General features: G+C 43.8%; 1 protein-coding gene across 2 annotated transcripts in view; it reads right to left on the minus strand.

Moving 5' to 3' along the window:
• The window catches only part of LOC145417333 (cysteine protease ATG4B-like), a 387,500-nt gene that overhangs the window by 199,109 nt on the left and 161,273 nt on the right, over positions 1–27,118 (minus strand). For both annotated transcript variants that reach the window (XM_080286013.1, XM_080286012.1), the window contains 2 exons: positions 15,734–15,813; positions 7,306–7,415 (listed from right to left, as the gene is read on the minus strand). In XM_080286013.1, the coding sequence (XP_080142139.1) occupies positions 7,306–7,415; positions 15,734–15,813 (190 nt within the window). The remainder of the gene's footprint in view (positions 1–7,305; positions 7,416–15,733; positions 15,814–27,118) is intronic.

Below are 27,118 nucleotides of genomic sequence, written 5' to 3' on the forward strand. Positions count from 1 at the left end.
CTGGACGAGGTGATGGTTGTTCTCGAGGACGAGGATGAGCGCAGGGAGGGACGGGACACGCGAGGCCAGCGGACTTTGGAAAACCTTCGCCGCTACAACATCAAGTCTGCAATCTACAACTGGGCCAATGCATGGAAGGAAGTCCCTGTCAAGACTCTAGAAAATGGTTGGTCTCGTCTGCTTCTCGGAATGGATGTGGAGTACGATTTTCTAGGGTTTGACGTGGATGACTTCCATGCACGGCTACGTACGCATGGCGACGATGTTGATGTGGACGATGTGCATGAGTGGTTGGATGACGACAAGGGCGATCCTGGGTATCAGACATTGTCTGATGTCGAGATCGCATCTTCAGTTGCAGGTGTCAGTACCCAGCTTGAAGATTCCGACAAGGACGGCGACAATGATGCGGACTCCTCTCAGCGTGACACTACTCCAGCCATCCCCAAGCTGAGCGCACTCCGGGAACACCTAGAGTTTGTTCTTGACTACCTGGAACACCCGGACTGCGACAGGGAGATGGGGCCCTTGAGACTTGTGGAGGAAGTGCCTGCTTTCAGGCGGCACATCATCGATTGTCAGAATCGTTAGTCCTTGCGTCAATCAACCACTGACAGTTTTTTCAGGCCCGTGACCCCCGCTGTGCCCAGCCCTGGCTCCACTCCATTGCCTCCCCAAGACAGGCCCTCATGCTCCGAGCCACAGCCCAGCACATCAGCCACGGTGGAGTCACCGCTCGACGTGAGTTTGCGTCTGTCTTCAGAGTCGTCTGCGGTGGGTACGCCATCACCATGATCCAGCGACACACCCCTAGGTCACCTGCCAGTGATACTCTTGGACTCTGACAGTGATTAACCCCTAATGCGCGGCCATGAACAGTCGACCCCCCCCCCCGAGTGGCGGGGTTGTATTGTGGTCTGAGTACCTGTAGGAAAATATTAGCCAAAAATCAGAGATTAACCCTAGAACATTATACTTGGTATGGCAGATAGTACTTACATTCAGCTTTCTCCAGAGACAGGTGTTGAGCCTTCGTGGACTACCCAAGGACTTGTGGAGAACTGCAAAGTTGGGTAACCAAATCTTCACTTTCACACCTCCAGCAACCCGGTTTCCCCTCTACCACAGCCTCATTCTGTCACAGTAAACTTTATACTACAACGTAGAGGTAGTTTGGAATCTGTATTTGTACAATAAGCACTGAAAATAAGGCTAAAATCAACGAAGCGTACAGCCGACATGCAGCGCGGCGGCGGTCTTCCCATCACTCAACAAACATTTCCATTTTCACATCTAAAAACATGTAAAGTACATTATTTTCAATCATATTACTTCCCAAAAGATCAACGCGGCGCGCTTTTTATTCTGCCTTACGCCCGTCACTTTATTCTCGTTCCTGTTGGCTGCTCGCACTGACTCGGAAGAGCTAGAACTCGCCATAACGTCACTTTGAAAGCCTGCGGTAAACTGACGCTAAACAGGGGCAAACCGTGCAAAAAAAAGCTAGTGTTACAACTGGGGAAACAAGCGTTTCCTATGAGCATAAACTGCTTGTGAGAGGAGAGCACAGATTTACAGTTCTGAGCAGTCAGAGCACTGCCATGTATCACAGCCAGGCTGGCCGGGCCGTGGTGGGGGGGCAGGGGGGAAAAACACAATACTTGGCAACAACGGAGGTCAGTAGTACAAAGGTAAAGTATGCTAATTGTAGCTAAAGGGTGGTGGTAATGATAGACAATACCAGCTGGAACATCCTTGCCCGCGTTTATTCAAAATTAACTCAAATCGCAAACGCGACGCTCCGCCGTGATGTCCTTTTTGGCGAGCGTCGCAAACGCGACGATCCACGTTTAAGGGGTTAAACAGCAAGAACTTCTCCACTAGACCACACGGGAATTTACAGTGTTGTGCACTGAAAAAAACAGTGTGTTGTGTTAAGGATTTACAGTTGTGAGTGAGAATACAATTTTGAAACAACATTTAACGTAAACAGACTTGTTTGTTTTTGCTTTAGAAAATGGTTAAAAGAGTGGGAAAAGTTAAAGTGCAGAGTGCAACACTTAGTAAGTTACAATGGAGCATAAGTTAGACAAGAGTGTACACTGTGAAGAGAACGGACTTCTGAGTGCGATTGACTAAGTTCAGTGCAAGACTTCATGAACAGTGTACTGCAAGTGCTTCAGGAAATCCCTCTTACTGTCAGAGTCTGAGAGGAGGCGGTTATTCATTGAGATGGCCATGGACTTGCTGTAATTAGGCAGAATGTTTCATACTGTACTTTTTTCCATACTATACTTACCTCAAACACCTCATTTCACTCTTTAATGTCCTTTATTGGTGTGAAGAGGGTGTTAGGAGCTATGCATGTGCAGTAGGAAGGTGTTTTGCTGAGTTAGGCTAGGTTAGGGTCCGTAAGTACCAGTCCAGGAGACAGTAACCAGAATGTTTAATATTGTATGAACCTACCTCAAAACCCTCATTTTATGCTTCTTTTGCATTTATTTCAGTCTTTTATGTGCCTTATTGGTGTCATTTGGGTCTTAAATAGGTGCTATGCATGTCCAGAGGGAGTTGTACAGGTGTTTCTCTGAGTTAGGGTCCATAAGTACAAGTCCATAAGCTGTGGCCCAATATCCGGACAGGACCACTATCCGGACCTGCCTATGGCCCTATTACGTCAGATATTGGAGGGATTATATTCTTTGATTTTCCCTAGAATGATTATTGCTTCCATGGCCAGGAGCCATCTGGGTGTGCCTTGCGCATTATGGAGGTTATTCTCTCGGGCATGGAAGCACACATTCCTTTCTCATATCCTCTGACTAATGCAAAGCCTTGGTTTGATCATGCATGTTCTAATGCTGTCCACAACAAGAAGGCCTATAAAAGGTACCAGAGCCAACCCACCCATGAATCACATTTTTTTTTATGTTTCTACCCAAAATCATGCTAAGTCTGTTCTTTGCTTAAAAATAATTTCATCCGTACTAGATGCTCCTAAGTCTCCAACTCCAATTCCTCCTGTTCCTTCTGACACCTTGCCAAATACCTTTCTAACAACTTTACCTCATCATCCTTCCCTCCTCTTTTCTACTTCGATGGCTCTGTAGCTATTTCTTCCACTGATAAAGCTGATCTCTTCATTCAGACTTACCCTTCCAATTCCACCTTAAACTGTTCTGGTGCTGTTCCTCCATCACTTCCCCTCTCTGACTTCCTCATGGCTGCCATTGGAATTTCTTCATCTGATGTATTTTCTGCCATCATTGGCCTCAATACTAACAAGGCATATGCACCTGATGGGGTCTCTCCTGTTGTCCTCAAGAACTGTGCTTCTGTGCTTACATCCTCCCTAGGTACATTCGTTCGCCTTTGTCTATCAACTTGTACCTTTCCGTCTTGCTGGAAGTTTGCTCTCATTCAGCCATTCCCGAAGACATTCCCAACCCTCTACCTATCGCCCAATTCCTTCAACATCCTATGTCTCAAAAGTTTTTTGAGTCAATTCTTCACAGAAAAGATTTAAAGCATCTTTCATATCACAACCTTCTTTCTGATCGTCAGTATGGGTTCCGTCAGGGATGCTCCACTGGCGATCTTCTCGCCTACCTTTCAGACTCCTGGTCATCCTCATTTCAGGACTTTGGCAAAAGCTTTGCCACTGCACTTGACATCTCTAAGGCTTTCGATCGAGTCAGGCATAAATCTTTAATTTCCAAATTTCCCTCTTACGGTTTCTATCCTTCTATCTGTGCCTTGATCTACAGCTTCCTTTCTGGTCGTTATATAGCTGTTGTTGTAGACGGCCACTGTTTTTCTCCTAGATCTATCAACAGTGGTGTTCCTCAGGGCTCTGTCCTATCACCAACTCTCTTCCTTTTATTCATCAATGAGCTTCTAAACTGTACATTTAATCCTATCCACTCATACGTTGATGATTCCACCCTTCACCTTTCCATTCGATTCCTGCAACGTTCACATCTGCAGTTACTTCAACAAACAAGAGATGAAGCCATGGCACAGCTAATGTCTGACTTAGCTAGTATCTCTGACTGGGGTAAAAGTAATCTTGTTGTTTTTAACCCCTAGGAGACGGGCATCATAATGTAGCAGTAGTAGTTGTTCCCTAGGCAGTCTGGCCGAACAGCCATGAGTCCCAAAGTAAGGCCATGAAAAGATATTCGGCGAAGCCCCCCTTCTAGAACCACTGCTCCAACACCTGCAACCACCCGCCTCCGCTCCCACTACAGACCCGTTGCACCTTCTGAAGGGCCGACTGCACCACCTACAAAAAAACTCTAGACCTTGGCCCTGACACAGCCTCCAATCCCTTCAGCCCGGGCGACACCGTCATCATCGCCCAACTTCCCACCCCCCACAAACTTGCCCCCCGCTTCACGAGGCCCCACACCAGGCTTTCCCACAGAGCTCTCAAAGAGTGTATGTTGTGTTGCTGCCATATGCGATTGTGTGCAATGCAGGCTTCCATAATGTGCTTAATAGCATGGGGTACTGTGTTGCATTCTGGACACGCATCAGTGATGGAGTCATCCAGCCTCTTCTGGTAACTTAAGAGGGCTGGATGACACCCACATCTCAGCCTGGCCAGGTGGACCCTGTCCTCACGAGGAAGATAGGATTCGGAGAGGTGGATATTAGGAGGCCATGCATGCAGCTGTATGTTATCTTTAAGTGACCGAATGGAGTGGCGAGTGATCTGAGTATGGATATGCTTCTGGAAGCTGGTCTGAGGCGGGCAAGGGGAGAGAGATAACAGTATTTGTGTATGGTATCGTGTGCTGGGTGTTGTTTTGATGTTCCTTGGTGTGTGTGGATGTGTTGCCATGTAGTGCAGTGGATGTTGTGGGTTGTTGGAGGCTGCAGCAAGAATTTGGGTGCCTCTCATGTCTAGGTGATCCTTGACTTTGAGAACTTTGGTTTCTTGATGTAGGTAGTTTGTGGGTGTAGTAGCTGTGCAGCCTGTGATTATTTTTAGGGCCTTGTTCTGTATGGTCTGTAGAGTGTTGTAGTGTGTTTTAGTGAGGTTAGGAGCCCAAACAGGGCTTGCATAATTCATCATACAGTATATATTGTTTGTATATGGTGGTGGTTTCTTTGTTGTGTCCAAATGTTGTGTGGGCAAGTGACCTAAAGGCATGTTTTGACACATGCTCAGGACAGGTATAATCGGCGTTGCAATATGGTGGGGGGGGGGTTTGTGGACGGTGGTGGTGGAGGTTGGGAGAGGGAGGTGGGGGGTTTGGGGGTGGTGCAGAAGGGGGGCTGGGTGGTTGAGGGAGGTGGGAGTTGGGGGTGGGAGCTGAGTGTGGTGGTGGGGGATGATGCATGGGGGTGGGAAGTGAGGGGTTGGATTGGAGGGGTGGTTTGGGAGGTGTGGGGGGGTTTGAAGGGTAGGGATATGGGGATGTGGAGGGGATGGGGGCTGGGGGGGGAGGGTAAGTGGTATAAGTGTTAGTGGGTTTGGGGTGGTTGGGGTAGGGGGTAGGGGGTAGGGGTAAGGGGTGGGGGTGGTGGGGGGATGGTGGGGGAGTGGGATTGGTTGGGGGAATGGGGGGTTGTGGGGGGCATGGGGAGTAGGGGGTGGGGAGGGTGGAGGTGGTGGGAGGGGGGGTTATGGGTGGTAAGGGTTGGTAGGGGGGATTGGGGCAGTTGGGAGAGTTGGGAGACAGTGGAGGTTGTTGGGGGGACAGAGGGGGAGCTGGGATGGGGGGTGGGGGTGCGTGAGTGTGGTGGAATGGAGGATGGGGCGGGTAGGGTGGGTGTTGCCTGACTGCATTTGCAGACACCCGTCTTTTTGACCCTAGTACCCTTGGACAGCATGTGCAGACACCCGTCTTTCAGAGGTTAATGCATCAAAGAGAGTTCTAACACCTATCAACCCGACAAAATCTTCCACAGGAGTACCCACTAATGTTTAATAATATTCAGCTCAATCCTGCATCATGCTTGAACATGCTTGGGGTTTCATTCACTCGGGAAGATCATATTACATCTCTTGTAAAATCTGCTTCAAAGAGATTAGGTGTGCTAAACCGACTCCATACCTTCTTTACCCCTGCACAGTTGCTGACTTTATATGTGGGTTTTATTTGCCCCTGTTCAGAGTACAGTACAACTTTTATGTGTGCGAGGCTCCCCACATACAGCTCTTCTCAACAGGGTGGAAGTCAAAGGCTTTTCGTCTCATTAACTCTTACTGGCTCCATTCAACCTCTGTCTCTTCGCTGCACTGTTGCATCTTTATCTCTTTTCTATCACTACTTCAATGGTTACTGCTCCTCTGAACTGTCTGCTTGCATCTGTCCACCTCTATGACAGGTGCGTAGCACCCGTCTAGCAACAAACTCTCATCCCTTTTCTGTCCAACTCTCTAATGCAAGAGTTAACCATTACTTAAAGTCCTTCATTTATATAACAGGTTAACTCTGGAACTGTCTCCCTTTGTCTGTATTTCCTACTTCCTATGATCTCCAGTCTTTCAAACGCAGTGTGTCCAGGTATCTCGAAATGAACGGATCTTGAATTTGGCTCTCTTTTGTATTTTTTTTTTTTTTTCCCCCCGGAAGGAACGGTTTGCAGGCTCCTGGCCTTTGTTTCCTTCTTCCTTGCATTAAAAAAAATAAATATATAAATATTCTTTCTTCCTTGAATTAAAAAAAAAAAAAATTAGCTGTTCAGTCCAGGAATTTACGACAAGAGTGTCAAGTAACTTTCCTCTGAGCTGCAATATCTGAGCAACTAATTCACACCATCCCCATGATTCAGACCAATATGGGACACAATCGTTTGGACCAACTTAAACCATTAGACCACCAGCCTTCCATTTAGGTTATGTGCTTACTTCCCAACACAGTACTGCACTGTAGCTGGTTTCCCCAGTTACTGGAAACCATCCGGCTAATCATTCATTGTACAGCCACCTGAAGTTACCACTACACCAAGCGAATGGATGGTGGGTGCCCCCATCTCCCACTATTTATAGGCAGTAATGGGGCTTAAATAATTCATTTGCCTGCAATTATACTGAATTTAACAAAAAAATAAAGTCAGGGTGCAGAAGGTGAGAGCTGTGGACACTGAGGGTAGGGCTGCAAGAGGCAGACCAGAAAATTCCTAAGATGAGGTCTTAGAATGTGATTTCAGGGATAAGGGACTGAAGAAGGAGGCTGCCAGAGACCGAGCAGCATGGAGAGCCATCATTAGGTGACCAAGGCTGATCCATGCACACATGTTGGAGCCGAAGAAAATGAAGGAAAAGCAACTTATAACAGTGATTTACCATACCTTGAGACCAGGAATGTAGACCGGGTTCATCTCAGCCAGACCAAGGCGCAGAGGTACAAACAACAGCAGAGGTCGCCACATTCGATCCCCTTCTCCAAGACAGCTGCTTCCTGTTCAATATAACACTTGTAAGATACCCAGACACTGAAAACCTTTAAGGAGTGGTGAGAAATAATATAGGTGGTCCTCACTGTATGCCCGCAATGTCCTTCAAAATATCACAACTTCTTCCATACATGTTACTGCTAACTGGGGGAACTGCAATCAGCTTTACAGGTTAAAATGACTCTTGATGACAATATTTACGCAATTTTCTGAGTTATTAACAGTGAAAACAGAAAAAAAATAGATAATATACATAATCAGGGTTTGCTGTAATCATTAGAAATCTAAATCCAGGATACTCTCGCAGTGGCCTCATGTCCATCATGAATTACTTCGGTACTAACTGTCTTTAGTAAGGTATACAATAAAAATATTCAACAAAAAACTTACCTTAGTACAGTTTGCTTCCACAGATCTGAAAGAAATCTGAGGAATTTTGGGGGAGGTACATTATTCTGGTAAGTTACGGGCTGCCATAGCCAACTACAACATGCACTGGCCAGGAGAGGTGACATCACAGTGCATCAGTCTCACAATGCATCAGCCTCCTTGTGTTTGCCAGCATGCTAACACCATAACAGTATCTTGGACAGTATTTTCTTTTTTTTTTTTTTAATAACTGCCTTTATTAAACATGCCAAATACCAATTTTGTGAGTTTGCTGATCATTCTTTACAACTTTTTCAGGATTCTCGTGCCTTAGATTAGAGTCTTCTCTAATCAAAATAATGTCCTCCATATTGTTTGTTATTGGTCCAGTGCCGAATCAGTCATGTGCATTAGTGTTGTCTGATCTCATTGCCATACTGGATGCTAGGCCAATATACTATAGTATTCCATGACACCATTCACTAAACACCAAGTTGAGGAGACAGGTGCAAAGCCCACCAACAGCCATGAGCAAATTACTAAATGGTCTATCTATTTACTGTTAGATGCCTTAATCCTGTACTGGGTGGTCACAAACAAAATGACCCCATGTCACCCTATCCCCTGCCATTTCACTGCCCTCCCCCCAGCTCACACCCCCCTCTCTCATACACAGCTCCACTCTATCCCTCCGTTTCATCCTTAGTTTTTCCTTCCCTCTCCCCCTTCCTCTCTCACTCACACACACTCTCCTCATTAGTCTCTTGATCACCATCCTCTCCAAGTTGCCAAACCACCTCAATTTCTCCTAACGCTTTCTATCGCATCCACATCCACACCACAACGCTCCTTCACTTCCTCATTTGTCAGTCTGTTCCTCCATGTAATTCCACATGCTCCTCTCATATAACTCATTTCCACTGCTCTCACTCTTGACCTGTGTCCTTCCAACAAGGTCCAAGCTTCACTCCTATTCGTTAGAGTTGGTATCACAATACTGTCATGCAGCAACTTTTTTATTTCAATGCTCACTTCCCTATTTTTTATCACAGCTTTCAAAGAACCAGCAACCTTTCTACTGTTGTACCCTTTCATGCACTTCATCGTCCAAATTTCCATCCTTACTCATCACACTACCCAAGTATTTAAATGCACTCACTTTTCCGTTTCTCCATCATCCACCCTCACTGTACATTCAGTGACTTCAATTCTCTTGAATACCATAACTTTACTCTTCCCTACATTCACTTTTAGATTCAGTTTCTTACACACTCTCCTAAACTCATTCACCAAGCCTTGCTGTTCCCCAATGTGTTCACTAAATAATACAGTATCATCTGCAAACAACAGTATGGGAAGTTTCAAATGCTGCCCTCTCTCATTACGGCCGCTCCAACATCCACTGCCCTCTTGTATCTCATTTATAACCAATCCATATAAAGACTGACCAACCACGGAGACATGACACATCCCTGTTTCAATCCAAAATTCTGACAGTTCACTATCCACACACACTGCAGCCTTAGTAACCTCATACACTCTTCACAGCATTCAACAATTTCCCATTTACTCCATATTTTCTTAATATTCTTCACAATCCTTGTCTATCCACCCTGTCATATGCTTTCTCCATATCCATGACTGCCACATACAACTTCTTTCCCTTCTCTAGAAACTTTTCCACTTAAGATATAAGAAGGAATATCAAATCTACACAACTTCTTCCCTTCCTAAAACCTCCCTGTTCTTCTCCAACTAATTCCTCTGTTACTACCCTAACTCGGTCAATAAGTATCCTGCCATGTACTTTTCTTATTACAGTGAGAATACAAATGTCTCTGTGATTACCACACACTTCTTTTTCCCTTTTTCCTTTGTACAGGGGAATAATTATACCTGACTTCCAATCCTCCAGGACTCTACCTGCCTCCTGCATCAATCTGCACATCTTCCATATCCATTCTACCACTATCTCTCCCCATGCTTCAGCATTTCACCACACAGTCCATAACATTCCTGGGCCTTTCCCCATTTTGACTTTCTTCATTTCTTCCACTGTTTCCATCCTACTGATCTCTTCCTCCCTTCTCACATTCCTCCTCCTCCCAGTAATTCCCCTGCCACTTATACCCATATTACTTTCATTTCCTCTGTTTAACAGCTCCTTAAAGGGTTCTTTCCATCTGCTCACTCTTTCTCCTTTCTCCACAATCAATCAACCATTTTTATCTTTCACTCCCCTACTAACTACTGTATTACCCTGTCTAACTCTTTTTACCTCCTTCCAAAACATTTTCTTACATTCCCTCCACTTTACACTCAAGTTCCTTCCAAATTCCTCATCCACTTTCTTCTTACTCTCTCTTACTAATTTTTTCACCTCTCTCTTCCTCTCCACATATATCTCTCTCTTCCTTCTCTCAACTTCCTCCATGCTTCTGCTTCCCATCCACTCACTATATGCTTTCTTCATTTGTGCCACAGCTTGTCTCCCCTCATCATTCCACCATGCTGTTCCTTGCACCCCCTTTCGTCCTCTATTCACCTCACATGCAGCACAAATTTCCTCTGTGAATATTTTGCACACACCTTCCACCTCCTCCATCTGCTCCAAATCATATTTACCCAATCGCTCCTTCACTTCTCTCTCATATTCTGCCTTTTTTTTTTTTTTTCATCCTCTTGCAATCTTTCTACCCTTCTTGTACGGACTACTTCCTCCAGTCCTTCTCTCTTTCTATTCCTCCATTGCACTTGAACCTTGACTTTCACCACCACCAAGTGGTGGTCAGAAAGTCCACTCACCCAACCTGTGCGTGCTATTACATCTTTTGCATACCCTCTATCTATCTATTGCCAGACGCCTTAATCCCGAAAGGGGTGGCCACAAACAAGTCGACTCCATGTCACCCTGTCCCCTGCCATTTCATTGCCCTGTTCCCAGCTCACACACACCCTCTCTCATATACAGCCACTACTCATTATACACTGAACTGGTATACGATAATTCGCTACAACGATTACAAAAAAGTTCTATCTATCTATCTATCTATAGCCCGACGCCCTAATCCCGCAAAGGGTGGCCGCAGACAAAACGCCTCCAAGTCACTCTGTCACCCACCATCTGACTCCCCTCCCCCCAACTCACCCCCCCCTCCCTCATATACCTCTCAACTCTATCCCTCCACCTCATCCTCGGTCTACCCCTCCCTCTCCCTCCCTCCACCTCACCCACATACACCCTCTTAGTCAGTCTTTCACTCTCCATCCTCTCCACATGTCCAAACCACCTCAGTGTATTTCTCCTAATCTTTTCAACCACATCCACAAAAAAGTTACACCCCAAAATCCGATTCATGATGAATTTCCCGTTCTAATGATACTGACATCTGAAAATTTCATACGAAGCGCCTGGCGCACGCAAGGCAGCCGTCACTCGTCTCAGGCAAAATCACGGCCCCGGCATGCAGAGCATTGTTTTGGTTCAGTTGCGCAGTCCCACCACCCCTTCAAAGCCCTGTCTTTTCCACTCATTTATGTGTATCCTGTTCCTGTATGACTCAGAGGCTGACCACTAAAGCCTGTATGCACTAGCTCAGGGCGGACGACATGATGACGACTTGGACCAACACAGGAAGTGATTAACCCCTTAACCGCGGGGCGTCACTTTCGTGACGCTTGGGAGCAAGGGATCATACCGCGGGGCGTCGCTTTTGTGATTCTGTGTTATTTTGAATTCTCCCGGGCTTCCAAGTGGGGGCTTGTATCATCTATCGGTACTGCCAATGTCCAACACTAGTCAGCACTCCTAATCTCATCTGTACTCCCATCCATTGTTGACAATTTAGCCATTTCTCCCCGTTCTTGACTCCCCTCCCTACCCCCCCTCCATTACCCTATCCTCTCGCCTGCCCGGCCGTGCTACGCTAAGTAAATCTTCCCTGGAATTTTTCACTGATTTCATCCATTGAAATAAGCCCTATGTCCTATTCTTATACCAAATAATATATACAAGAAAGAAATAAGGTAAGTGAGAGTGCCATACACCTGGAATTGGCTAATTATCACCTGACAACACCTCACGTGCACTCGTTCGCTAATTTTCGCTGTTTTTTTCCCCTTGAAATATGCCCTATAATCTATTTTCGTAATAAATATACATGTAAGGAGGGAAGGGAGAACCCTAAGTGATATTTACATTCACCTGGAACTACCTAATTTATAATGTATTGTCTAGATTTCCTGCCAATCATATCAGTGCTAGACAAAGCTGTTTCAAGATATAACATTGGTAGCTCTGAATATATATATCTCCTAAGTAGGCCTCTAATCTATTTTCGTAATAAATATACATGTAAGGAGGGAAGGGAGCAACCTAAGTGATATTTACATTCACCTGGAACTACCAAATTTATAATGTATTGTCTAGATTTCCTGCCAATCATATCAGTGCTAGACTTAGCTGTTTCAAGAAGTAATATTGGTAACTCTGAATAACCCCTGCAGGCCTCTACGCTGGTGGTCCTCCCTCCTCCGTTATCACTCAGTTCTCTCTCAACTTCCGAAGCGAGAGTACGTATGTTTCTTCTTGCTGACTTCAAGGCCTTTTTTCACCCCCATGCAAATGGCCCTGTGACCTTTACCCCCTACTAAACCTCGTGTGGAAAGAGGTAAAGGGCTGACAATTGATAAAAGAGTGACTACGATCTTTCTATTGAGTAAAACAGTGCAAGTGGAACTGTAAATAATGTGTAAATAATGTGTAAACAGCAAGTGAAAGTAATGAATGTAAATATACGTGAACAATGGAAAATAGTTTTATAAGTTATTTCAAGTGACAGTGCACAACACAGTGTAAATAAAATAGAAATGTAAATAACGTAAATAAAATAGAGAACGTAAATAGAAATGTAAATGAGTAGTATTATAAGAATACGAGTATATACCCTAGGAGTAATGAAAGTGAAAGTTTCACTCTAGCATGTCTGAATGCTATGAGTTATGAGAGTGAAGATGAAAGTGACATTCACTCTCAATGCCAGTATACTGAACAGGACGAGAAAGTGAATGCTACGTATTTTACTGAAAGAAATTGAATCCCTACAGTGACAATAAACTAATACTACTGAAGGAAACTTATGGATAAAGACTATAGATGTATATAAGTGTTATATAGTAATAGAAATATAAAGTGTGAGGGGTTTTATGAATAATAAATGACAGACTACCAAGAGCGAACTAGTGCCAGTGCGACGATCAGACGCGCTCGTAATTTCCATTGCTTTCACAGTTTTTTTTTTTAGTATGGATCCCAAACTACTTGAAAATTGTAGAATAGTGTTTATAGTGTTTGTATCTGGCTGTGGTAATCATATTACGGGTTGTCGGGAAGTGTAAAGTGGAGACTTCGTTACCCTACTTCAGAGGTCTCCACAAGTCCTACGGTAACCGACGAAGGCTCAACAATCATTCCAGGAGAAAGCTGAAGGTATGTGCCATAAGCATATATAATTTTATTATTCTAGGACTAATAACTGATTTTTGGCAAATATTTTTTGAGAGTCTGTCGGAGCCCAAATAACCCCGCGGCACACGCAAGTTATTGGTAAACAAGCCCGCGGTGTAGGGGTTAAGGTGGGTTGTCATTTTTGTTTCAGTCTTGAGTAGGTGACTTTGGGAAGATGAGTTGATGTAACCCCCCTTTTATAATGTATTTCAATCTCCTGATTTACAATAAGCTTGTTATATGTAAAGGTATGACCTGACGTAACCCCACTGTATAATGAGTGGTGACTGTACCTCTCCACTCCAAACCCTCATCTCATCCTTAGCCTCCCCGTCCCTCTCCCCCCTCCACCTCACTTGCATACACTCTCTTTGTCAGTCTTTCACTCTCCATCTTCTCCACATGGCCAAACCACCTCAGTGTGTTTCTCCTAACACTTCCTATCACATCCACATCCACACCCCAATGCTCCTTCACTTCCTCATTTGTCAGTCTGTCTCTCCATGTGACTCCACATGCTCCACTCAAATAACTCATTTCCACTGCTTTCACTCTTGACTTCTGTCCCTTCAGCAAGGTCCAAGCTTCACTTCCATACATTAGAGATGGTATCACAACACTGTCATGTAGTAGATTTTTCATTTCCATGCTCACTTCTCTGTTTCTTATCACTGCTTTCATGGAACCTGCAACTTTTCTTCCATGTTGTACCCTTTCAAGCGGCCTCTAAACTTCCATCCTTCTCCTTATTATTAATCAATAATCAAGATTTCAAAATGCAGACTTAGATGAGTATGCAATATCATAATTACATCATAAATAAACAGCAAATCTGGTGAGCATTCTGTGGGTTAGAGATGCCCAAACACAACGAAACATGGAATGATTGCATCATGTTAAGCGCATTGGTAGACTCTACACAAAGGTCAGCTGATTTTAGCAAACTCATGGTGGCTGTTAAAGATCTGTGCATTAGTGTACAGTATTTCCACTTTAAATTAATAATTTATCACAAACTTATATCCCTCACAAGATATTGGTGGATGGTGAAAATGAAAAATTAGTAAATTAAACTGGGTAATTACTTTTCCCCTAAATATCCTTTGCCAATTCATGGGTGCATATTGTATGTCAATGCACATTATATGTCAGGAAGTATGGTAATCCGTAACTTTTTGTAAAATTAATTCTTGAATTTATCAAACCACAATAAACAGAACCAAGCTTAGCCCCTTCGTAGCCTAATTTACTCATACTACCACCAGCTGATTAAATTATTCAACTAAAGGAGGATTTCTTGGAATGGAAAGATCAACGAAGAATATATCTAACTGGCTTCAATTCAAACAGTGTCCTCTTATATGAATAAAAGTATCTAAGTGAATAATATACTTATAAAAAAAAAAAGACACCATCATACCAAAGAGGTCAAATGATAAAAAACTGTTAATAAGAACACAACATAGCTGCTTTTGTACATTAAAATGAAGGACTCCATAAAATGTAAATATATTCAACAGCTGCAATAAATATCAACACTAACTTTAAAATACATACAGTACATCCCCACAGTACACGACTTCTGAGTATGCGATCCTCCTTGTACGCGAGGACCTTTTTTTTTTTTTCCTTTTTTTTTTTTTTTTTTTAAGTAAGCGAATTGAACTCCTTGTGAGCGAGACGGGCAGCAACGAATGGCCTAAATCCGGGGTTACCCCAAGTACGCAACATTGCCCCCTAAGAAGCGATAACAAGTAAAGGTCTATCTATCTATCTACTGCCAGACGCCATAATCCCGTAAGGGGTGGCCATTTGACTTTGAGTTATTGGTTGTACGGGAAGGGGCACTAACCCTCCACCGACCCACTTGTTGACACGTAGGGAGCACATATGGGTTGGTTATATGGTTCCTACCCAGTGTTGTAAATGGTTTCTTGGCTTACAGGAAACCATTTGGCTTGTCACTCAATGTAAAGCCACCTGTAAAGGAAAGAAGAGCAATAAGAAGTGATAGGAAAGATGGGAGATATAGGAAGAGAGGAGGGCAGGAACAGAAAAAGAATGATAAAGGCTAAGGAAGAAGTAGGCAGCACTACATTAAGTGAGTGGATGATGGTCGCCACCACCTACCACCAATGATTTACCTAGTAAAGCCATGATTTTGTAGGTTTACTTCATCTTAGGTAATAAGTCTTAGACAGTTTCCCTGTATAGTACAATATTTAGGTCTGAGAGGCATCTCAAGGGTTGCCCATGAAGGGGAGTGCTGCCCATATGTAATTTTTCCCATAAGTTTATGTATTCACAGTACGCGAATTCCTAGTACGCGACGTCCTCTGCTGCCCATATAGGCGTGTACTAGGGGGATGTACTGTACATATATATATATATATATATATATATAATCAACACTGTTTCTTGCAAACCACAACAATACTGAACACTCACTGATTTCATCAATAATGATTATGTTGTCCATGGCTACACTCACACTGAAGTTGTTCCAATCATCAAACGGTGTCAATTTTCTGAAAAACAAATTCTGATGTGATGCCACCATTAATGTACACACCAAAAGTGGTGTAGCTATGAGGAGTCCTGGGCGGCCCAGGTCCCCTCAGTCAGTCTTAGCCCCCTACTGCCCCCCACCCTCCACTTGAAAATCTGGATTATTGTTGGACAATGTGAAGCACTGCCCCTTCCCCCCAGAGAGAGAGAGAGAGAGAGAGAGACTGTAGCTTTTGTTCAATTTAATGTCTATTCAATAAAAAAAATAAACAAGATTATTATAATGGGTATAATGAAACAGATATCAAAGGTGAATGTGAGAAATATTACTTCAAAGCAAGATGAATTAGTTAATTATGCAACTACTAAAAATCCTGACATAATTATGATTACAGGATCACAGTTAAACCCTCGTGACAAGACTCTTATTAGAGAAGTATCGCTACAAAATTACAGAATATTTTTAAAAACATTGGCGAGGAGTTCTAACATGTATTAAAGGCCATAAAAATACAGTACAAATCAGTAAACTGAATGCTGAAATATATGATTCTTTGCTGAAATACATGATTCTTTGTAGTGTATGTCAAACTTTTCACAGAAAGTAATAAACACATTATTTTTGGTGTAATGTACAGAACACCCAAGTTAGACTAGGAAAATTATATAATACTGTATGACAAAATCAGCTATAAAAAACAGATGGCATTATTTGAGAGGACTTTAATAATCTGAATACCGACTGGGAAAATTTGAGCACAGACAAAAAATGGAACAATTATTAGAACTGACAGATGATGAATTTTTTAAGTCAGGCAACAAATACACAAAAGTGCAGAAATTATATTTTCAATCTTGTCCTAGCAACAGACAATGATCTACTATATTAACTTTATGTGATGTTGGTGAAAATTTTAGCAACAGCAATCATAATACTGTACCATTAGTCTTGAAATTAATATAAACTGTAAGACCAGTATAAACAGCCTTTCAGTTCCTAACTTTAAAAATGCCAACTTTGATAATATCAGTACGGAAATTTCCATCCTCACCCTGCCCTTGGGTGGGAAAGGAGGTCCGGATGATGATGGAAATTTCCAGCACCAGCTGGATTAGGCTACTACAGGTGGATAACACTGAAGAAATATGGGGAATATTCACTACGGTAGTCGACTACAGCAAGACCTCACTAGAATGGACTAACTGGGGCCCAAGCCACTCTGAAAAAAGGGAAACGCCGATAAAAGCAACATATGGACTTCCCCCTGCTATGATATTTTCATACACAAAAAGCGTCGTGGTCACAATCCTGCTCCACCCCACCAGTTCCTTCTAACTCGGGGCAATGTCCCATTTGCCTTTTTTTTCAAATGCCACTATAAATAATTTACTGCATAACAGAGTATAATTTTAGTAGGGTTTAGACTTGAAAAAGGCCATATGTAACACAAAGATGATATTTTCATACACGAAAAGTGTCATGGCCATCATACTGCTTCACCCCACCAGTTCCTTAACTCATGGCAATATCATTTGCCTCTTAACTTTTCTCAAATGCCACTATAAATAATTTATTCAATTACACAGTAAAATTTACGCAAGGGTTGGGCACAATAAAACTTATAAGTAATAAAAAAAAAAAAATTTTCCTACGTAACCATTCCGACTCACTTGGCTCACCCTACTCCCCCCCCCCCCTTGCCAAGTGTTTATCATCAATCAGCACCTGGGGAAGGATCTTTGCAAATCCTTCAAAATCATTACCCATTCATTATCTTCAGGGTCATCATCAAGGAACAGTGAATCCTCCTCCTGATTGCCTTCACTGGCAGGAGCTGAATCATGGAGAGGAACTGAAGGTGTAGCTTGTACCTTCCATACCGTGTGGTGTACTTAATTTTAAGCACTTTTCAAATACTGTACTGAACATTTTATGCATGTTATTATTTACGATCTTACAAACTAAAGATGTTCACTTTATATATAGTAATCCCTCATTTATCCAGACATAATAGACCCAATGACATGTCTGGGTAGTGGCAACATCTGGATAATGAACACTATTCCCCTACCATACACAGACCCAACCTATACCTAACATCCAACCTAAACCTAACCTATTTGTACAGTACCTATGCTTAATCTGGCATTGTTTTCTGGTCATTCAGGTATATTTAGATATAAAAAAAGCACATAGGAATATCCAAAGTAATCCCAAACACCAAGAAAACCATGCAGAAAAAACACTGAAAACCAAAAAAAACACCCTACCAATACACTTCTGTATGTACAATACTCCCTCAATCTGGCAGTGTTTTCCAGTCATTCTGCCATATTTTGACATCAAACCATATATAGCATTATCAAAAATAATTTTCAACAAGAAAACTATGAAAAAAAAAAAAAAAAAAAATGAAAACCAAAAAATACCCTACCTAAACACTACTATAAGTACAGTATCCCTCCATATTTAGGCAGTGGTTTCCAGTCATTCTGCCATATTTTGACATCAAAACATACAAAGGATTACCCAAAATAATTTCCAACACCAAGAAAACCATGAAAAAAAAAAAAACACTGAAAACCAAAAAACACCCTGCCTATACACTACTGTACAGAATGTACAGATCCCCTCCAATATTTGGCACTGTTTTCAGATCATTCTGCCATATTTTGACATCAAAACACATATCGGAATATCTTAAATAAATTTTTACACCAAGGAAACTATGAAAGAAACCTGAAGTTACCTGCCAAAAAACATTCGGTTGGGGTACTGAACACCCAGTTCACTGCAGACAGGCTTCTTAACCCGCACACCTCCAGAAGGTGTAGAGTAGTAGTAGTAGTAGTTGTTCCCTAGGCGGTCTGGCAGAACAGCCCCGAGTCCCTTAGGAAGGCCATGGCCGAGACCGGGCTTTCCCACAGAGCTCTCAAAGAGTGTATGTTGTGTTGTTGGCATAGGTGATTGTGTGCAATGCAGTTTTCCATAATGTGCTTAATAGTATGGGGTGCTGTGTTGCATCCTGGACAGGGCATCAGCAACAGAGTCATCCAGCCTCTTCTGGTAGCTTAAGAGGGCTGGATGGTGCCCACATCTCAGCCTGGCCAGGTGGACCCTGTCCTCACAAGGAAGATAGGATTCAGAAGGGTGGATGTCAGGAGGCCGTGCATGCAGCTGTGTGTTGTCTTTAAGTGACTGAACGGAGCGGCGAGTGATCTGAGTGTGGATATGCTTCTGGAACCTGGTCTGAGGTGGGCGAGGGGGGAGAGATGACAGTATTTGTGTATGGTATCGTGTGCTGGGTGTTGTTTTGATGTTCCTTGGTGTGGGTGGATGTGCTGCCATGTACTGAAGTGGATGTTGTGGGCTGTGGAGGTTGCAGCAAGAAACTGGGTGCCTCTCATGTCTTGGTGATCCTTGACTTTGAGGACTTTGGTTTCTTGATGTAGGTGGTCTGTGGGTGTAGTAGCTGTGCAGCCTGTGATTATTTTTAGGGCCTTGTTCTGTATGATCTGTAGAGTGTTGTAGTGTGTTTTGGTGAGGTCAGAAGCCCAGGAAGGGCTTGCATAAGTCATCACTGAACATATGTATTGTTTGTATACTGTGGTGGTGGTTTCTTTGTTGTGTCCGAATGTTGTATGGGCAAGTGACCTCAAGGCATTGAGTCTTGGTGTTATTTTATTTTTAATGTTTGTGATGTGTTGTTTAAATGACATTGATGTATTGTATGTTACACCAAGGATTTTGGGTGTGTGTGTGTGTGTGGTAGGGGAGTGTTGTTTATGGTGAGGTGTGGTATGTGACTGTGTTCTGCTGTTCAGTTTGTGAGAAGAGTCACTGTAGATTTGGCTGGGACTATTTTGAGCCTGTTTGTGGTGAATCATTTATGTACTGTGTTGAGGTAAGGTTGAATGATGTGTGCAGCTGTGTTTGCGTTTTGGTGCGTACATGTAAGTGTTATATCATCTGCATAGGAAGCTATGTGTATCTGTGGTGTGTGGGGTGTGGGTACATCGTGCATGTATAGGTTAAAGAGTGTAGGGGACAAAACAGATCCTTGGGGGACGCCGTTTGTGAAGTTTCTGATGTTGGAAGACTGACCGGCAAATGTTACGTGTGCACATCTGCCTGCTAAGTAGTTTGCCAGCCATCTTTTTGTGCTATTGTGTATGTTTGTGTTGAGTATTTTGTTTGTGAGGTTGTGGTGGGGGATGGCATCAAAAGCTTTGCTAATGTCTAGTGTGATTAGGATTGTTCTGTGTGGTGGCCTAGCTGAATTCATGCCATCAAAAACTCTCTGTGTAAGGTCTGTAAGAAGGGTGTTTGTGGAGTGTAGTGCCCTAAAGCCATGTTGTGACTGGGCTAGAGGAATGTGAGGTTGTACCAGTCGTTCAGTGACTTTAGAGAAGGTGCAGAGGAGTGTGATGGGGCGGTGTGAGGAGGGTAACGTGGGGTCTTTGTTGGGTTTAGGGATAGTGATGATATTGCCATGCTTCCAGATGTTGGGTATTATGTTGTGTGAGTAGCTGTAGTTTAATATGTTGGCGAGTGCTTGTATGCCTTGTGGTACTAGGTGTTTAAGGTGAATGTTGCTTATGTTGTCTGGTCCAAGGCAGATGAGTGCTTGAGGTTGTTAATGATGTGCTTCGTCTGGTTGTAAGTGAAAGGTGTGTAGTCTGGGTCTGTGGGGAACTGTCTCTTATGTCGGATGATACGTCGGTCTTCGGGATGGGGGTTTAGATGGCTGACTTTTGAAAAGTTATTGATGAGAGTGTTTGCTTGTTTGTTTGAGGATATGGTGTCTGTTGTTGTGATGGCAGCGTGTGATTGTGTGGTGTTGCTGTTGGAAAGTGTGATGCTGTTTAGTGTTTTGTAGAGTTTGCTGATGTTTGTTTTGTGGTCAAGTGTTTGAAGGTAATTTTTCCAGTTTAGTGTTTGTTGTTCTGATATTTTACTGTTTATTTGGGTGTTGAGTTCTTGTATTTGCTGTATGGTGTCTTGTGTATGGGGTGTTGGGGAGTGTCGCAGTGTGTCCCATTGTCTGATGAGGCCTTGAATTTCTGGTGTGAAGTTGGGGTTGTCTCTCTTTCTGTTGCCTCTAGGGATGTGTCTTTTGTCTGCATTTTGTATAATTGTATTGAAAGTGTGCACAGCGATGTTGATGTTTGTGATGGGTGTACTGTTTAGTGTTCCAAGATGTTGTTTTGTTTCAGTTACAAAGGCCCCCCAGTTGGCTCTCTTATAAATAGCGTATGTGTGTTTGTGGCCGGCTGGGGTGATTCTGGTTTTGGTAGTGATGATGATTGGGAGGTGATCAGAACCTAGGGTTTTGACCACTCTCCAGGATGTAGTGGGGGCGAGGTTTGGGGAGTAGAAGGTGATGTCTGGAGATGATGGGAGGAAGAGGGCTTGGTGTGGGATATGGGTATGTTAGTCTAGACTGTTTAGTATGAAAAGGTGGTCTGTCTGGGATTGTAGTACCAGCCCTCTGTCTGTGTCAGGGTTGTTGACATGCCAGGCCGACGACTTGGCCACCCAGGATGATGTTGGGTATGTTGGTGATGTGGTGTATCTGTGGAGAGTAATTGTGTAGTACTGTGAGGGACAATTGGGGGGGAATGTATGTGTTAGCGATTGTTATGTGTGATTTGTTGCCAGTGCGTTTTTAATTGATTGTATTTCTGTTGTGGTGTCACGTGGGGGGAGAAGGGACTTTGTGTGTGCACTGGTATCTGCAATGTTGATGGATTTGTGTACCAGGGTGATGAGTCCACCGCCGCCACCGTCGGCCCGGTCTTGTTGAATGGTGGTGAAGTTATGATGTGTCGGTGTTTTCTGTGCTCTGTGTAGTTTTGTTTCTTGTAAGATGGCAATGTGTATGTTCTGTTGTTTGATGAATTGTGTGAGTTCATGTTTTTGATGTTTATGCCATCTATGTTTAACTGAAGGATGTTTATGTTGTGTGTGCGATGTGTGTTGGCTGCTGCAGCATGGGGGGGAGGTGGTGTGGGTGGAGGGGAAAGGGTAGGAGGAGGTTGTGATGGAGGTAAGGGTTGAGGTGGATTAGGTTGGGTTGGAATGGGAGGAGCTGGGGGACTGGATGGTGTGGGAAGGGTCGGTGGGTTTGGTTGTGGAGGTGTGAAGGAAGTAGGAGTAGGATTGGAAGGGGGGTTGATGGGTGGGGGGAAGAAGCATATGGAGCAGGTCCAGGTGTTTGTGTAATGTTTTCTGGATGCAAGTGTTGTGCAGGTGTAATGGGTCCAGTTCTTGCAGGAATTGCACTGAACTGAACCCTTTGTCTGTCGGCTCGACGTGATAGGTTTTGAGCATGTTGGACATATGTATTTATTGGTGGGTCTTGGATTGCTCTCAATGTCCCCGGCTAGAAGAAGTCGTTGAGAAATGGCAGCCGGGGAGTCATTTCTCGGTGTAGAAAAAACGGCGTTGTTGTGTGTGTTGTGTTGGGAGATGTGGTACTTGCCCGGGCGACCGAAGCCACTCCCAGGTACTCGAGCCCCGTGAGGACGCCAGGGGGGTTTGCGGTGGTTTGGCCCCCATGCTGTCCTCCTCTTCTCTTCGACAGCCTCTGGGGGGTAGACCCACGACGAAGACGCCACCGCTCCAAGTGTAGAGTTGTCTCATGTGGTCTAGTGGCCAACATTCATGCCTTGCAAATGTCTCAGTACTCCTCCTCCTCCTCCTGAACCTGCTGCAGCTGGGCGATGACTGGTAACATACAGTGTGATGATGGTGGCCTACCCACCTCAGGAAACTCCGAAGACAGCTGCAAACTTATGTCCAACAGAGACTCAATGGCTGTTGACGTGTACGGTTGCGGGTCCGACGGTGAAGGAGGGAAACGAGGTGGTGGAGATGGTGGTGGTGGTGGTGAGAATGGGCTGGCACTCATGGGGGTCGCATGCTTGAAAAACGAGTCGATCTTGGTCTGACGATAGGACTGACGATTCTGCCGGAGGATGACAGCATCCCGACTCCCTGCAGCTCCATCGTCATGCTCAGCAGCACCATCTCCCTGTCACAGTGTGGGTGCTTGGCATACTCCAGCACCCCCTCCAGGTAACCACAGAGGACACTGAGACAAGGGAGTGAAGGAGTTGCAGTGGGTTGTGAGTCAGGGTCTTCATCCTCATCCTCATCGGTCTCTTCCATGCCCACAGAGGCAGCAGCAGCGATCTCACCAGATATGGTCTGGTAACCAGGATCGCTGACGTCTTCGTCCAGCCAATCCATCACGTCATTGACGTCCATCTGTTCTCCTGCTGTTCTAAGGTAGCTGTGGAAATCATCCATGTTAAAACCCTCAAAGTCGTGCTCAGCTTCGATTCCCTAGAGGAGGCGAGACCAACCACTTTCGAGGATTTTCAAGGAGACTTCCATCCACACGTTCACCCAGCTGAACACTGCAGATTCCAGGTTGTAACGCCAAAGATTCTGCAAAGTCTGCTCCCCATGTGTACTCAGCCCCATCCTCGTCCTCCAGCACCACTGTCACCTTATTCAGGAACCTCCGGTGGTACAGTCTCTTGGCTGCCACAATAACACCCTGGTCCATTGGTTGAATCAGAGCAGTCATATTAAGTGGTAGAAACATGCACCAAATCCACCCGTCATAAGCAACCAAATCTTTCTCAGACACATGCGTGGGGACATTGTCCAGGAGCAGGAGTGGCTTCACCTGGTCGCGAGTGATAAAAAAGGACCTCCGTTTGATAACAGAAAACCTCCTTGATGAAGTGTCTGTGTAATCAATCTCTGAATATCTTAGTGGTAAACCAGGCCATCAAAGAATGGTACCACAAAACAGGCAGGCTACCCATCAACCCACGGAGAAAACATGGTTGTTTTGCACACCCAACAGCAATGGGTTGGAGGTAGTGCGTTCTGTTAGCATTGGCACAACACAAAACAGAGACAAGTTGTTTGGACAACTTCCGACCGGACAACTTCCTCAGCCAGGGTGCGGGTGGGCATGGAGTGGTAGAATAGACCGGTTTCATCAGCATTATATACTTGGCCAAAGGCAAGGCCCTCATCCTCGATGAGGCGTTGCACTTTCTGGCAAAACGGATCTACTTCCTCCGTTGCTGTGTCCAAGGCCTCGTCATGTGCCTTACAGCCAGTATGTCCAAGGCGAAGCTTGAAGTGAAAGAGCCATCCCTCATATGCCTTGAAGTCGGGTGCATTGTGCAGCCATGTACTGTAAACTTCTCAGCAGCAGCCTTCATTTTGGTCCCACACACTAGCACACTGGCACCACATTGCTGGTGAAACCACAACAATGTCGACCGATCGACAATGGTGTGCCAGGCCTGGGCCTTTATCTTCCTGTTGCCCCTACGTGTGCTTTCACTGAAGTCCTGTCTGAACTGTGTAAGCTTGTCACATGACTTCTTGATATCAAACAATGTTGAACAGGCTATATCATATTCACAAAGTGTCCTGTGGTCCAGCCCACATCAGCTTTGCCCAATATCTCACGTTACTTCTCCAGAGGCAGAACCTTCCTCTTCCACTTCTCAGGAGGTGGTGGGGCCATCAACACACACACGAGAATACACCATAGGAGGGCCACAACCTGAAGAAGATAGGGAACCACCACAAAAGCAACTGAAGTCACCGCCACTCTTGCAGGCGAGTCACTGAGGCAAAGCAAAGGCAGGAACTGAGGTGTGGGCTTGTGTTGGCCGGCAAGCAGTACAGCTCTGCCATATTGCACCCCATGGTTGTATCCGAGCACAGAGGAAGCAAAATGCGGCAAACTGACATCTGCATATAAGGTTCACTTCTGTTTCAGGCAAGGGTTAGCACATGACTGCAATGGCAGATGACCAGTACATCACTGCCTCAGGCAGTGTATGACTAATGAGGCCTGCCAGGCGACTCTGACCAATCGGTAGGGAAGTGGACAGGCGTGCGAGGTGGGGGGTTTCACACTAATCCCAGAGGCCAGGGGACTCCCGCCAGGTGTAGAGGCAGACAGGGGCTTTTACTGTACATTTACTTGTGGCTTGTGGTTTGTGTTACATGCGTGGTGGCCACTGGGAACCCTCCGCCAGGAACGACGCTCGCCCCATCGTTTCAAAAATAACCAAAGGCCTTTCTCAAACAATATGCTCAATGTGTTTCCCAGGCAAAATTACATAGGTTATCTTTACCTAACCTAACCAAACCTAACCCATCCCATTAAGGCTGCTTAGCTAAGGTGGCTGGCTGTGGTATTGAAACAAATACCCATACCGAACAGAAGTGTACTGTACACATACAATACTGTGTACAGTGCGATCATAAGCATTTGTACAGAGATTACTGAACTGATATTGTAATCATATTGTGGGAAGGAATCTCTCTCTCTCTCTCTCTCTGCTCTACCCTTACCTAACAGTTCTTACCTAACTGTATCTTTACAGGAATGAGTCAAGCTTGTACTGTTCCGTGTATTAAACCATTTTTATCATGCATATCCTTAAATTTATGAATTGTTTTGGCACACACTATTTCACTCGGTAGCGCATTCCACTGATCAATTGCCCCATTAGGGAAACTGAATTTCCTTACGTCTTTACTGCCTCTCTTTTTGTGTAGTTTTTTGCAGTGTCCTCTTGCTGATGCTTCCCCATATATTATATATTCATTTATGTCTATTTTCTCATTCCCTGAGATGCATTTATACGGCATAATCATGTCTACTATTTCCCTTCTCTCCTGTAGTGCTGGTAGATTCAAATTTTCTAGTCTTTGTTTGTAGCTTAGATCCTTTAAGCTTGGTACCCATCTTGTAGCTGCCCTTTGTACTTTTTCAATCTTATGTGTTTTATGAGATGAGGATTCCAGACTACTGATGCATGCTCCAGGGTTGGTCTGATGAATGATGTTATTATCTTTCCAGCATGTCTTCTTTTACATATGTGAATGCTATTCACATATTCCCTGCAATGAATACATGTTACGTACCTTCTCACTGATGTGGTCAGCTGGAGACAGTCTGTTACTGATAATCACTCCTAGATCTTTCTTCCTTTCTGATATGTGTAGGGTTGATCTTCCTAACTTATAATCCCAATCTGGTCTTTCTCACTTTAACCAAACTTCATTACATGATACTTGTCCACATTAAATTCCATTTGCCATTTACCGCACCATTTATGACGTTTATTTAATTCCTCCTGCAGCTCTTTGCAAGAATCTGTGTTAGTAATTTTCCTTTGTATCTTGGCGTCATCCGCAAACATACTTTGATAGCTTCCATTTCCAGTGTTATTATGTCATTTATATACACTAAAACCACAATTGGTACCAGCACTGAGCCCTGTGGAATTCCACTAGCCACTTCCCTCCATGATGAGTAATTTCCTCTTACTAATGTTCTCATTTCCCTTTTTCTGAGAAAATCCTGCATACAACAGTCCAGATTTCCTTGGATACCTCCTTGATGGTACAGTTTCAATAAAAGTCTTTAGTGCAGTACTCTGTCAAATGCTTTCTTGAAATCTAGACAGATACTGTCCACCCATCCTTCTCTTTTCTGTAATGTTTCTGTAACTCTATCAGAGTAGCTTAATAGATTAGTAACACACGATTTTCCTTTTCTGAAACCAAACTGTCTTTGTGTTATCATACTGTGTTCTTCTAGACTGTTTTCCCAAACTTTTCTTATCAGCTTTTCTAGTATCTTACTTACAACATTGGTCAGTGATACTGGTCAGTAGTTGAGTGGATTCTGTCTATTCCCTTTCTTGAATAGTGGAACAATTAAGCTTCCTTTCAAATATCAGTTTACCTTGACCTAAGGATTCCTTGAATATTAAGTATAATGGTCTGCTCAACTCTTATGTACATTCATGTAGCGCCCAACCTGATATTTCACCAGGACCATTTACTTTTCCTCTGTCTAATTTCCTTAACTCTTCCTGTACTTCTTTTTCTGATATTTGTGTATCTGGTAATATGTGTGGGCATGCATGTTCCATATCATCTCTTTCAAAATTATTTTTTGTAAAAACTGTTTGGAAGTTTTTATTTAGTGCTTCAAGAATATCTTTCTCTTGTGTATCAATGATCCCTTCATCCGTAATGGACTGTATTTTATCTTTAACTTTGGTTTTGCTTGGATGTAGCTGTAAAATAGCTTAGGTTGATCACTACTTTTATTTATAAAGTCTTCCTCAAACTGTCTTTGAACCTCCCTCCTTATCTTTGTACAATCGTTTCTTTCCTGTTTATAGTTGTTATATGCCCTCTCACTATTATCTTCTGTATCTATTTCACAGCAAGTCTCTTTTTTCTTTTGATTTTTTACCTTC

The sequence above is a fragment of the Coenobita brevimanus genome, chromosome 110 (assembly GCF_032717465.1).
Source record: "Coenobita brevimanus isolate Jiangsu-jjx chromosome 110, ASM3271746v2, whole genome shotgun sequence".
NCBI lineage: Eukaryota > Metazoa > Arthropoda > Malacostraca > Decapoda > Coenobitidae > Coenobita > Coenobita brevimanus.